The sequence below is a fragment of the Rattus norvegicus genome, chromosome 7, assembly GCF_021556685.1.
Source record: "Rattus norvegicus strain SHRSP/BbbUtx chromosome 7, alternate assembly SHRSP_T2T, whole genome shotgun sequence".
In the NCBI taxonomy this organism is placed as follows: Eukaryota; Metazoa; Chordata; class Mammalia; order Rodentia; family Muridae; genus Rattus; species Rattus norvegicus.
In genome coordinates, this window is record NC_141540.1 from 48,309,638 (window position 1) to 48,323,776 (window position 14,139).

Sequence of the window (14,139 nt, forward strand, 5' to 3'; positions counted from 1 at the left end):
GATGGGATGGATCCCCAGGTGGGGCAGTCTCTGGATGTCCTTTCCTTCAGTCTCTTCTCCACACTTTGTCCCTGCAAATCCTTTAGACAGGAACAATTCTGGGTTAAGATTTTTGAGACGTGTGGGTGGCCTAACCTCTGTGTATGGTCTCTATAGGTTCTCTTTCCCCTTTATTGTATATTTCAGCTAATGTAATCACAATTGGGTCCTGGGAGCCTCTTGCTTTCCTGGCATCTGAGAATGCCATCTCTTGGCTATCCCCAGTTCCCCACCCTCCACTGTTACACATCTGTTCAATTTCCTGACCCTCTACACTCCTACCCTCATCGGTCTCTTCCTACACCTGATCCTGTCTTCTTTTTCCCTTCCCCTCCTCTATCCCTCTCAGGTCTCTCCCTCTCTCTACCACCTGTGATTATTTTTTGCCCCTTCTAGGTAGGACTGAAGTATCCACACTTTCTGCTGGTCTTTCTGCTTCTTGAACTTCATATGGTCTGTGCGTTGTACTGTCAGTATTCCGAGCTTACTGCTGATGCCAAGAAGTGAATGCTGACAGGAGCTTGTGATAGCTGTCTCCTGAGAGGCTCTGCCAGAGCCTGACAAATACAGAGGTGGAGGCTCACAGTAGGACTGAGAACTGGGACCCCAATGGAGGAGTTAGGGAAAGTACTGAAGAAGCTGAAGGGATTTCTCGCCCCATAGGAAGAACAACAATATCAACAAACCAGACCCCCCAGAATTCCCAGTACCTAAACCACCAACCAGAGAGTACATATGGAGGGACTTATGGCTTCAACTGCAGAAGTAGCAGAGGATTGCTTCATCTGTCATGAATGGGAGGGGACACCCTTGGTCCTATGGAGGCTGGATACTCCAGCATAGGGGAATGATAGGGCAGTGCGGTGGGAGTGGGTGGGTATGAGGGGAACACCCTCAAACAGGCAGGGTGAGTGGGGAATGGGATAGGGTTTTTTGTGGAGGAGAAACCAGGAAGGGGATTATTTGAAATGTAAATAAATAAAATAACCAATAAAAAAGAAGGAAAAAAATCTGCTGAATAATGGAGCTTGAATTCTCGACATGCAACAAGTTAATTATAGGCTAATACATTTAAAAAATGAACATAGTTGCACTCGTAAAAGTGGACACTTACACCTACTTATCGTGATGGTATTTCCTCAGGAGTATTTGTTTGGCACGCTTACTGCCATTCTCCATTTACAAATGACTTATATAACTTGGGCATGATCACAACATCCCTAACATTTAGAGAAAAGATTCAATTGCTGAAGGCCTATCTTCTTTTATTAATTAAAATTGTATTTTGTTTGTTTACATTCCATCAGTTGCTCCCCCCTCCCACTTTGCCCCACAGTTCCTCATCCAATTCCTCCTCCCCTTGCCTCTGAGAAAGTGTCCCTTCCCCCAAATCAGGGCTCCCTGATCCCTGATCCCTGATCCTTGGGGCCTCAAGTCTCTCCAGGAATAGTCACATTTTTAAACCCATGGAGGACAGACCAGGCAGTCCTCTGCTATACATGTGCAGAACCATTGGGGGAGAGGGTGTCTTAGGCCAGCCTGTGTATGTTTTCTGGTTGGTGGCTCAGTCCCTGGGTTCTGGGTAAGTTGAGATTGCTGGTCTTTCTATGGCTTCACCCTCCCCTTCAGTATCTCCAATTCTTCCCCTAATTCAAACATAGGGATCCCTGACTTCATTCCAATGCTCTGGTGTAACTGTGTCTATCTCAATAAGCTGTTGGTAGAGCCTCTCAGAAGACCATCATGTTAGGCTCTTGTCTTTAGTCTCCTCCATTTTTGTCCCTGCAGTTCTTTTATTTTATTGTAATTTTTTAATGTTAACATTTACCTATTTTATTTTCTATTAATCATTTTATTTGTTTACATCTCAAATGATATCTCCCTTCCCAGATACCTCTGAGCAACTCCACATACCACATCTGCCCTCTCCCCTATCCTTTGCCTCTGTGAGGGTGCTCCCACACCCTATGCTGAGGCATCAAACCTCCACAGGACCAAGGGCCTCCCCTCTCATTGATGTCAGACAAGACCATCTTCTGGTACATATTTATCTGGAGCCATGGATCCCTATATACTCCTTGGTTGGTGGTCTAGTCCCTGGGAACATAGGTTGGTCTGGCCAACATACAGTGTTCTTCCAATGCTTCCCTAGGCCTTCCTCCAGCTCCTGCACCAGGATCCCAGAGCTCAGTCTGAGGGTTGGCTGAGAGCATCTGCATCTGCATTGGTCAGGTGCTGGCAGAACCTCCCAGCTTGCAGTTCTTTTAGACAGGAACAATTGTGCGTCAGAAATTTTGACTGTGGGTTGGTAACTTCGTTGTCCCTCCTTTTGAGGCCCTGTCTATGCACTGGAGATGAATTCTTCAAGTTCCCTCTCACCACTGTTGGGCATGTTGGGTAAGGTCACTCCCATTGAGTCCTGGTACCTCTGGGTCACCTCTGGGTCTCTGGTACTTTCAAGCACTCCCTCCCCCAAGGCTGCATATTTCCACTCATTCTCTTGGCCCTCTGTACTTCTCATCTGTCCTGCCCCATATCTGATCCTATTCACCTTTTCCCCTCCCACTTCCCTCTCTCACTCAGGTTCCTCCCTCCATTTTCCGTGATTATCCCCAATCCAGGCCTATTTTTATAAACTAGATTTAAATGTTTGGGACTCATATGTTTCTACATATGGGCAAATCAGTCTTTATAAGATTCTTTTATCATAAAAAGAAGAAGGCTTTTCTGGGGCCATAAAGAGATGAACAAGTAGAGTGCAGTACCCTCTTTCAGGTTATGAGTGCCCCCTTTAAATAGTCCAGCCTCTTGCATGAAGTTAACAACAGCATTTTTACATGTTTATTTCTACCTTATTCTCATCTTATTTCCCAAGTTTCATACCTAATTTTAAATTTGAACCTGTACATAACTTCTCCAAATTAGAAATCTTATTTCCTATTAAAGTTCCAGCTTCTGTATGACTTTTATTATAGTGGGTCCTTGCTTTCTCTCATATAGCTGGATCTCAGGAGCCTGTATCTCAGTTTCCTAATCTTTTGTTACATAGGAGTCCTCACTTGTCTTACAGAACGTAATATTTGCCAATAACATTAATAACATTGATGACAGAGCAATTTGTGTTTGCTTAAGTGTGATCTCTTTGTTATTTGGCATCCAGTTCTCTCATTCGTACTTCTATTCTACATTTCTCTTTGGGGTTTTGCATCCTCTTCAAGTTCTCCTCCATTGTCTCCTGTCTCTATAAAATCCTATTTAATTCGTCATAATGACTTATCTGTGAAGAGAAGGCAGAAATCCTACATTGGTATATTTTTTTATTACGGTAAACATTATTGTACAATAAAATATAAATGAAGTTGGTCGGGGATATTTACTTCTGAGACTAAAGTTTATGTTTTAGAAGAGAGGTTTGAAAACATTTCTGAGGAAAGGGGTTTGCAAAATTTAGGTTTTGGAGGATACGATGGCAAGTCTCTTGTTAGCAAGTAAGTATTAGACAATACTTGGGATCAAAAGGACTGGGAACGTTAGATGAAAAGAATATTACAGTTGTTCTGAAATAGGGTAAAGGTATATCAAATGTAAGGGACAGTCTACAAACAGGGGCAGGGAGTAATAACATCTATGACAGATCGCCTGCACTTCACCACTTCATACACAAAGCAGTTTGATGGCATTCCCATTTTAAATTCACATACAACATTTACTATCCCTTGCCCATGGACAGACAGAAGAAATGTACATCTAGCATATCTTCATGTAAACCGTGCTGCTTTCATATGGGTGACTATGTATGAGTGGTTTTCTTCAAAGATGAGCAGGCAAGGTTCATATTTTTTGTCATTTACTGCTTTGAAAAATGTAAATGATAAGAATAACTTTAAAATAGAAGAGGACAGAGCTATGCCACACCAGTCTAGAGCATAAATGAACAAGACAGATAATTGGTTTTAGTTCATTGTCTGTACCAAGGGGTTAAAATCATAGAGAAATACTCTGTTGTAGTTTAGTTACTTAAGATACACTTTTGTTTTCATTTCCTAGAAGATCTTTAAAAGTAGGCACTGCATGTTTCTTAATAGATGTATACGACAAAATCTTCTTGAGTTAATGTGTATTTCTCAAAGGAGAGTTTAACTAAAGTAAAACTCATACACATACTAATTCATACACTTTTAAAATTATTAAATTCTGAATGACCAAGATCAATCATGTTTTATAGTCTTACAGACTATCATAAAGTGAGCAAGAAAGGATGTTGAAGTATTGTTTACATTTGTAATTGTTCAATATCACATTTCAACTTTTCATTTCATAGGTATATACAGAGTATTAGAATCAGATCCAGGATCCATCAGAATTTTTCACCTTGAATCGAGGATTTATATATATTCTTCTCAGATTTATTTGGTTTTAAATAACATTTAAAATGTATATATTTGCCTCAAGGTTGTCTTTAAGAAGAGTAATTTCCAATGCCTAAGAATAGCAAAGTAGTAAAGAGAGATTTGGATGATGATGTCATTGAATCTGTCAAAGACCTCCTGTCCAATGAAGACTCAGTGGAAGATGTTTCTAAGAAGAGCGAACTAATTGTTGATGTTCAAGAAGAGAAAGATACAGATGCTGAAGATGGATCTGAAGTTGATGATGAAAGGCCAGCTTGGAACAGTAAGCTGCAATACATCCTGGCGCAAGTTGGATTTTCTGTAGGTCTGGGGAATGTGTGGCGGTTCCCATACCTCTGCCAAAAGAATGGCGGTGGTAAGTTGCATTCGTTTGCTTTAATGGTGAATTGCTACACTAGTATAAACTGCAGCCCGTTATTTTAGGGAGCCCCTATTGTCACTGCAGCCTCATTGGTTCTGAAATTGTGAATTCCATTACAAAGCTAGGGAGATGCATTTGTGGGAAGTCAGCCCAGTTCTGGGTTCAGATGAAGTTTCCATAGGAACAGGTTGGCATCCTGCAAATACTCAGGGATTGCTTAAGGTAACACATTCTCAAACTTTCTCCCTGGATACTGTAAACATTGCTGAAGGACTGACAGGAATGTTTTTTTAACCTGTGTTATGTTCTTTATGCATGCCAGGTTTTTGCTTTCAATAAGCATCTGAAGCCAATAACACTGAGGGAACATGGACGTTCTCTCCATGACTTATAATTTCTGAATTCTAAGTTGTCTCATTCTTTACCAAAAGCAGAACTAACATGTAATTTAGAATAATGATGGTCTTTAAATTGGGGCTAGCACTTTTGGAACTCGTGAGAAGGAGTGTAACCAGATACTTACCATAATGCTAGTCACTCTTTGAGGTTTTACACATTGATTTGAGTTCTATAACCCAACTTAAAAAAATACTTTAAAAAAGAAAACACTCTTAATTTTAAACAAAACCTAGGACCATCATTATCACCACTCTTATTATGCAAAGGTGGGCACATAATTATCAATATTTTTGAAGAAAAATGTTGTCCAAAAAAAATCCTTTGGGAGAAAATGTCAACACAAAAAGGGAAATCCTAATAGCTTTGCAGTACAATCCCCCAAAAGAAACCAAAAAACAAAACCCCCGACCAAAAAAACAAACCAACAAAATCCCTGGAGAAACTCTTGATGTGGCTCTAATGAAATTCTTTTCTTCTACACATGAAATTGTAGATTTAATTCCCAGCCCAAGGGGAGGGCAATGAAGAAAGACAAATTGTTTTAAAATTTTATAATATGTGCATATAAAATTTGTGCGCACAAAGTAAATACAAGTATATATTCTGGCCTATGTTTATGGCTCAGTAGAAAAAGTACACGGTGTGCATACTTGAGGACCTTATTTTTGATTCTCAAAATCTACATGAAGGCCGTGCCTAGAGACGTGCATATGTAGTCTAATGCTCATGGCAGGGAGTCCTGTGAGTCCCTGAGACTTGCTAGGTAGCCAGTCAAATCGAAACAGTGAGTGCCAATCTCAGAGAGAGAGAGAGATTAAAAAAATAAAATCTACATACTGATAGACAAAGATGCTTGAATTTGACCTCTGGCCTCTACATGCTTATGTCCATGCACATGAACAAACCCAAACCTGCATATTCCAGAAGGTACACATTTCCTCATCAAATAGAATGATTACATTGATACTTTATTGGGTCTGTGATAGTTTGTTTGGTTAGCTGAAAATATATATGGTTTTCTTCGACTATAATTACATCCCACACATGTCAAATGAATAGAAGAATTCGTGTACATTTTTTCCTTAGTGGTTAAGTTAAAGTGCTAAGGTGTTGTGGTGATTAAAGTGTGTTTGAGATGATTGGATAATTCCACTCGGAACATAGAGGTTTGGGAAAGCCACCTATTTAACAGATCTACCTGCCTGAGAGCTAAGAATTTAATTTTGTGTGAGATGTGGCACATACCACTCATTTCTCAGAAATCAGCAATTTCCCTAGCCAACTGATACTACTACATCGGAATTACTTAGGATGCCAAAGATTAGCATCTGTGCATGACATTTTTAAAAAATGTTTGTTTGCTTCCTAGTCTTTTTATTTTTTGTTTCTTTGATTTTGCCAGTTACTTAATGTTCATTTCATTTGCTAAGATGGGCAGAAGTGGATTCTGATTTTGAGAATTTCACTTTCTACACCTTACTGGATTCTGTAACAATGAAGGCAGCCTCAGCTTAGAGCCTGTTTTCATTTCTTTTAGCATGGCATCCACTTTGATGGAGAGCTATTACAGAGATGACATATAGTTCATTAGTTATTAGCAAGACAAATCCCTCTATTCTCTTGATAAAAATAAGAGTCAAAATACTTTCTCTACTATTGATTTCTTGTCTAGAAAAAAAATGGAGGAGAATATTTCATGTCTCATGCAATATAGGCTGGGTAGCCAGGGGACAAAGAGTGTGGAACGTAGTTTTCTCGAAAGTTGGGGAGTTTCTTTAAAAAGCACAAAACAACCAAAAACACTTACTCATGAATCATTTGAAGCATCTTCTGAATAAAAGGCAAAAAAGGTTTAACATATATGTTGATTTATGTAGATGTTACATTTAATGCACAGGACTTAACTTAATGCAGACTAAGATTCAGAGGATTCCTTTTTTGTGCAGTCACTCTGACAGATAGATCTGGCTTTCTCATATTTTAAGCCATGTGACTTTCTATGTCTTGCTCATTGCTTCAGGCTCAATTCCTAAGCACGTAAAATGAGATTAGCAATTGTAACACACTAAACACACTATATTTGTGTGTGTGTGTGTGTGTGTGTGTGTGTGTGTGTGTGTGTGTGTGCTGTGCAGTCCACAAGGCATTTGTGCATGTGCATGCTGTTGTGCACCTAGGGAAAGTAGAAGAGCACCTTCAGTGTCCCACTTTATCTCTGTCCACCTTACTCCTTTGTGGTAGGGTGTATTTGTCAATGAATCCAGAGGTGGGCTGCCAGCCTAGAAATGTGAATATATGAAGTCCAGTGTATAGGTCATTTCACACTCATTTGCAATGTTCTTATATACAAATGTGTGCATATAACCTTATCCCACCAATTAAATGGAAGAATGACGTTGTCAAGCTGTTGGTTTGCAGATCAATAAGTTATAATTTACATGTGATTTTGATTAAAAATGGTTATTTCCTTAACTGTGGGTGTTGCGTGCAAATATAACACACATACACTTTACTGACAGATGCAAAGCATGTTAGTTGTACTTTCTCAAACACTCTGTGTATACTTTCTCTCAATTTTGGAAACAAAAAGAATATATGGTTCGTGAAGTGAACTTTTTATGTATGTTATATATGAAAACAAATCATATTGTGCTTTTAAAAATTATTTGTTTTAATTTTTTTGCAGACTAGGAGTTTGCTCTTCTTTGGTATTACTTTATTTAGAATACAAAACAAATTAATTCTGTCCAATGTAATTGGTCTCATTCTATCCTTTCAGAATGCAGGACTTAAAACAGTTTAGGTGAAAATTTAGTAAATAGCTTTGTAAACGCTGTGTGAAGATGGATTTGAGTTCGTGAAGCCTATTGATATGAAAAGCTATTTCAAAGAACTGATCCTTTATTTTCCAATGAAGCTAATTATCTTTTCAACAGAATAAAAGTCAGGCTATTTATAAATGCCATTTAATAAGAATTATTCTACCAGGAACTACACATTTAGCATTTTAAAACATTGCTGTGAATTTGTATGCGTGTGTTTGTGTGTGGTGCACATGTGTCTTGGGGGAATATGCTTGCAGAGGTCAGAGATTTCAGGGGTCAGTTTTCTCCTTCCACTGTGGGTTCAAGGACTCAAACTCAGGTCATAAGACCCATGTAGCATAAAGTTTACCTATGGAATCATACAACTGCCCTGAGGAACTTCTTAGAGCAGTCAAATACAGGATTCAAAGTTTTGAAAGTTTGAAGAAGGTCAGTTATGTTTTCTCCAAAGACTTCTATTTGTATTATAAAAAGCCCTCCAAATAGTGTCTTTTATGAAATGATTCCGGTCAACGTACACTCTAGTATGACTATTGAAAATATGACCCATTCTGTTTGTTCTTATCTCTCTAGGTGCATATCTTTTGCCATATTTAATACTACTTCTGGTGATAGGAATTCCACTCTTCTTCTTGGAACTTTCTGTGGGTCAAAGAATTCGGAGAGGCAGCATCGGGGTTTGGAATTACATAAGCCCTAAACTGGGTGGGATTGGATTCGCAAGCTGTGTAGTAAGTTTCCCTCCTTGACATTTGCTCTTACCTGGGCTGGTGCGGATTGATGGAATCTTCATCTCTGTAAACTCCAAGTCGTTGTCTGTGCGATCATATTTTGGAAGCTACTGGGACATAGAGTGCTTACTATACAAACTTTCTTTGACTACTATGGACAATACCTGAATTTTATAACGTATCCAGGTATTTAAAAGTTCAACTTAGAAACATTGTTTGCAAGAAATGACCATGTGTTTCAGAAACAAATGTAAAATTAAGACTTAAACGTTAGGTGGAGTAATTGCACATTGCCATTTTAAGAAGAGTGACTGAGGACGCATGATGTGATAACATCCTTTTCTTTTGCAGGTGTGCTATTTTGTGGCTCTCTACTACAATGTCATCATTGGCTGGACATTGTTTTACTTTTCTCAGTCTTTTCAACAACCTCTCCCTTGGGATCAATGCCCCCTGGTGAAAAACGCATCTCATACTTGTAAGATATTTCAAATATATTGTCTTCTTATAGCTAACATTTTAAAGAACCATAAAGGCAAAGACTTCTTTTTCTGCTTTTTTAAATATTGTGGTGGGTGGAAACAAAACGTTTGAAGGAAAATCATAATAGACTTTCTTTTGCATTTGGAACAACCACTTTCTTTAGTTTTAGGAGCCTACAAATCAGAGGGATAAAGTCGACATCGTTTAATTTTATTGACTCTTTTCAGATTAATTTAATGCACTTAAGGCTTTAGGGCTTTAGGTTAAACGATTCTGCGAGCTCTCTGTTGTAAACCCTGAATAACCCGGGAAAGTCTCATATTCATTAAAATCTACAAAAGGGAAACATAACAGTGATTGAACTGAATTTAGTGTTTATATGCAGTTAGCTCTTCTGTCTTGGAGGTTTCACTTCTATAAACCTTAAAAAGTCAAGAACCATTTTCTATAGAATTCACTTCACTTCTGAACTTAAAATTTTTCTATTAGCCATATTGAAGAATGTAGAACATAACAAGTGTATCATTTTATTTAACCCAGTGTATACAAAATATCACCATTTGAACTTGACGTGTATTTCTTTGGTATCACAACAGTTTACATTGGTTTTCATGCAGCCATTTTTAAAATGTGGTTTGAATTTTGCACTACAGCGCCTGCCACTTCATATTCTTGTTTTTTGTTTTGTTTGTTTTGTTTTTTTTAACAAAACCTCTTTCACCAGCAGCTACCACATTTGACTGTGTAGGGCTAGTGTGTCTGATAATTAATGGTTCTGGGAGTGGAAACAGAAAGTATTTGTTTTAATTATCTCCCTGAGATGTTTGCGTATAATTCTTAATACATATCAAAGAGGATACCTGTTTGCTGATTTTTACAGAGTTTTCACATTTTTTTACTGCTCATCACCAACACATTGCTGTTGTGAGGTTAATGTTTTCCTAGGAAATGGTAAGATCTGTTGTGGTTCGGTCTGCTGTTACGTATTTGTAATGTTTCATTCTGTATCTGAAGGTCTGGGTCTACGAGTAGTGACTTCTCGCACTTAACAAGCTTGTGTTGTGTAAACCTTGTTCCTTGATTTAAAACTGTTGGTTAAATAAAATTAGCTGCAGCCAGTTGCTGGACGGATCACAGGTAGGTGGGTTTGGAGTGACCTAGTTAGGGGTGGCGCGGAGAGATAGAGGGACAGCACAGGAAGCTGCCTTGAGGGGAGATGGACCATGAGCACACGGCCAGGAGAAACAGCAAGTATCTGGGGTACACTGCTGGGAAGGCAGCCAGACCAGCAGTCAGAAGAGTAGATGAGGGGTTACCCTCCAGTAATTGCTAAAGTCAAATAAAAAAACATAGTCCAAATCTCATTTTTTTGCAAGCTTAAATTGGTTGTACTAGAAAGAACTGGATAATGGGCTTGCTGAATGCATCCCAGTATTACTCATTACTCCACTATAATCGGAATGATAGCATTTTGTCTTTTTTTTTCCCTGACAGATATTGAGCCAGAATGTGAAAAAAGTTCTGCCACCACTTATTACTGGTACCGGGAAGCACTGGCTATCAGCAGCTCCATCTCTGAAAGTGGGGGCTTAAACTGGAAGATGACTGGCTGCCTGCTGGCTGCCTGGGTCATGGTTTGTCTGGCCATGATCAAAGGCATTCAGTCCTCTGGAAAAGTTAGTATATTGGAATCCCTCCTGATTTTGCTAAGCACCATTTGTGGGTACTGTCAACCCCTTTCATCTATATCCCCAAATCCCACTGACAAATTGTTTGAATACTTTAGGCGTTTACAGATTAGCCAAAAGTGGTGCTTTAAAAAAAGTCTCTAAAAAGGGGGCATAAGTAATAAAGTGTTTTATAGAGACATTTAATATCATTGATATTATTTCTTCTTTCCAGCATTTAAAATCTGTTTACTTTGCTACTTATTCATTATCAGCTGCTTTCGTTCTCTTAGTACAAATTAGACCAGTCCTGGAAACTCCTGGACTGAGGAAGTTACTTTTTTCTGTTTGTTCATTTTTTTAATCATTTTCTTCCTTCAGATGTTGTGTTAAAAAGTAATTGCATAGTGAATATTCAAATTTTGAACTGTTGTGTGTTTCTTAAAGTTCTTGATGTCCTCAAGTGGTTAGAATAGTTCAAACCAACAACACAGTATAAATAAAAGATGGCAAGAGCATACCCTTCAGCCCAAAAACAAATTTAAAAACACTGAAAAGGACATCAGTGGAAGTGTGAAGTCTCTGTAGTTTGCTCTTTTTGTTTTAAAATGATGCACCGGGGACATGACTGCTATCCATTCTTTATTTTCAAAAGCATGGGAGTTCTATTCCTGCTATTGCCTCTGTGTTAAAGCCCTTTTCATATCTCAGCTGCCTCATAGCAAGAACTCAGTGTTGGCTCTTCTCGCTGGCTCCTGATGATGATGATGATGATGATGATGATGATGATGATGATGATGATGTGTGTGTGTGTGTGTGTGTGTGTGTGTGTATAGAAATATAATACATTTTCCTTTCAAAGGGTAACTGTAATCACTTATCTTTTCAATCTAACAAGGCATCATATGTAAGCATCAGTCAGAGGAGTGACAGTCAGATTACTCTCTATTATTATCAATGCTAAGAATAAATAATAACAAAAGCATGTTGAATAATGATAGTAATAATAAAAATTAAAAAAATAATAATTGGCATCAGCACAGGTGATTTGAGCAAAACCAGTATTAGGCACTAATGCTTAGAACATGTTGTTGCTGTTGTTGTTGTTGCTCTGGGAGCAAATACTTTCTACGTTACTTTACATAATCCTAAAAGCTCTAAGATGTAGTTACTACTTTCAGAGCCACTTTACTGATTTTTAGAAAGAGGCTAAGAAATTGGGCGATATCCCTAAATTTCATGAGAGATCAGTCTGAAGACTCAAATAGGCACATACATACCACGTTGATGGTAGTAAAATAGCCACGTGCCATCTTGTCTTGCTGTCCCCTGTCTTTACTTGAAGAGTCTGTGGGATGGGACACTCAATGCTGCTTCTGATGTTATTTATGCCCACCAAATGATGGCTTGGGAAGGGGAATGAGGGTGGCTAGAAGTTGGTCTAATTCACCTTTGCTTCCTGCTAATTTAATTTTAGTAGTAAATATTGGTGCCATTTTAGCCTGTAAATCACCATTGACATGTTCCCAGCATTCTATTTTTCCTGCAGTGGCTGCTATATTTATTTCGCATGCGAGTGGGTGAGCAGAATAGGTAACCCAACTAAGTGTCTTTAAATCTTCGGTTAAGTGTTAACAACTTAGTAATTTCAGACAGTGCTTTGATTGAGTGTAACTTGACTATGTAGGAGACACTGAAGTTAGAATATAAGTAAAGGAAGAAGCTCTTAAACCATGTCTGAGCACATGCACATAACTGCTAAGGTAATGTTATGTGGGAAGAGTCACCTCTGGACAGGCATAGCCATTTAAAAGCTGTCATGATCAAGTTCGCTAAAGTTTCCTGAATTTGGGTCTTCTTTAACTAAGAGAATAGTCTCTTCTTTTAAAAAACTACTAGTTTCCACTATGCTATATTTACAAGTTGCAATTGTATACATGTATGAAATCCAAACTTGGAGCTAGCACTGTGGAAGAGAATGTATGACAGTTCAAACTAATTGACATCTTTTTCATATGGAATATTTAACAATTCTTATAAGACTATTTGAAATTTGTTCTCAGTGATATTGGTGGTAGTTTCCTGTTTTCTCTTTGATATCATGTAATAAAAATGTATCAGTAGAATGGGGTATAACTTACATAGTACCTGTGATATACTAGTTCAGTGACAGACCCTTAGGGAGAAGGCAACAGTGAGGCAGAATTTGAAACATAGCCATGTTGTTTTGCACTCGATTCTCTAATAAAATTCAGTGTCTCTTTCACCGCACTATTTATACTTATCCAAAAATGATTTCATAATCCAGATGGGCCAAAAGCTAGTTGAAACGAGTGTTCGAATCAACACAGTTCCTTAGTGTGGAACGAAAAGAGGAGCATTATAAAGGATGGATGTAAAGCTCTGTATGTGCATTAAACAGCCAAGCAAAAGCCTGGAGAAATAGTTTCGCAAGTGCTGGATACAGGGTCAAGCTGAAGGCGTGCTCATGCAAATTGTCCTAAAGGAGACACTGCTAAGAGATGAGAATTTCTTATATAATTTCTCACACATGCAAATACACGCAGAGAGTGGAGGGAGGGATGCTCTTTGAAGCCTGAGTGACAAGAGTAGGATGCTGGTAAACTCTCTGGCCAGGTCCCGTATGCAACTACATCACTGACTTCTTCTAGATTTTATTTTCCTGCTTTTATTATGGAGAAGAGAAACCATTGATCTTTGATCACAGTTAACATCCAGTTGAATAAAAAGGAGGCAGCATAGTCAAAAAGAACAGGACCATGACCGGATATCAGGCTATAGAGGAACTAAGAGTGATGATAAATCTTCAAACAAACAAAATCCTTTATGTTTCATGATGCTTGGTGTCAGTGAAATTGTTTGCCTCCACAGTGGACAGCTCAAAATTATTGTATATGGCTTAAAATTAAACATATGGTCTAAGAATATGTACTTCTTAGACTATACAAGGCTCATCGACACTATCTAGTCACTTTACAAATTATTGTGGCTTTGGCTGTGTTCAGAAGCTCTCTGTGCTCTTATTACCACATTTTATTCCCAGATTAGATGACTGAAATAAAATGCTCTCATCTTGCTTCAGCTCCAGGGTGACGTTCCTTCTTACCATTTCTTTATTACTGGTGTACTGCTCTGTTAAGTATGCTGCATACATTGTTTTCTTTATTCTGTCAAATGGCTTACGTGTTTTATCTCTAATTT

At 38.4% G+C, this 14,139-nt stretch overlaps 1 protein-coding gene across 2 annotated transcripts in view; it reads left to right on the forward strand.

Moving 5' to 3' along the window:
* Positions 1-14,139, forward strand: part of Slc6a15 (solute carrier family 6 member 15) — a 54,245-nt gene that overhangs the window by 17,669 nt on the left and 22,437 nt on the right. For both annotated transcript variants that reach the window (XM_087555932.1, NM_172321.4), the window contains 4 exon segments: positions 4,492-4,806; positions 8,610-8,767; positions 9,119-9,245; positions 10,745-10,926. In XM_087555932.1, coding sequence (XP_087412058.1) covers positions 4,518-4,806; positions 8,610-8,767; positions 9,119-9,245; positions 10,745-10,926 — 756 coding nt within the window. In that variant the 5' untranslated portion in view covers positions 4,492-4,517.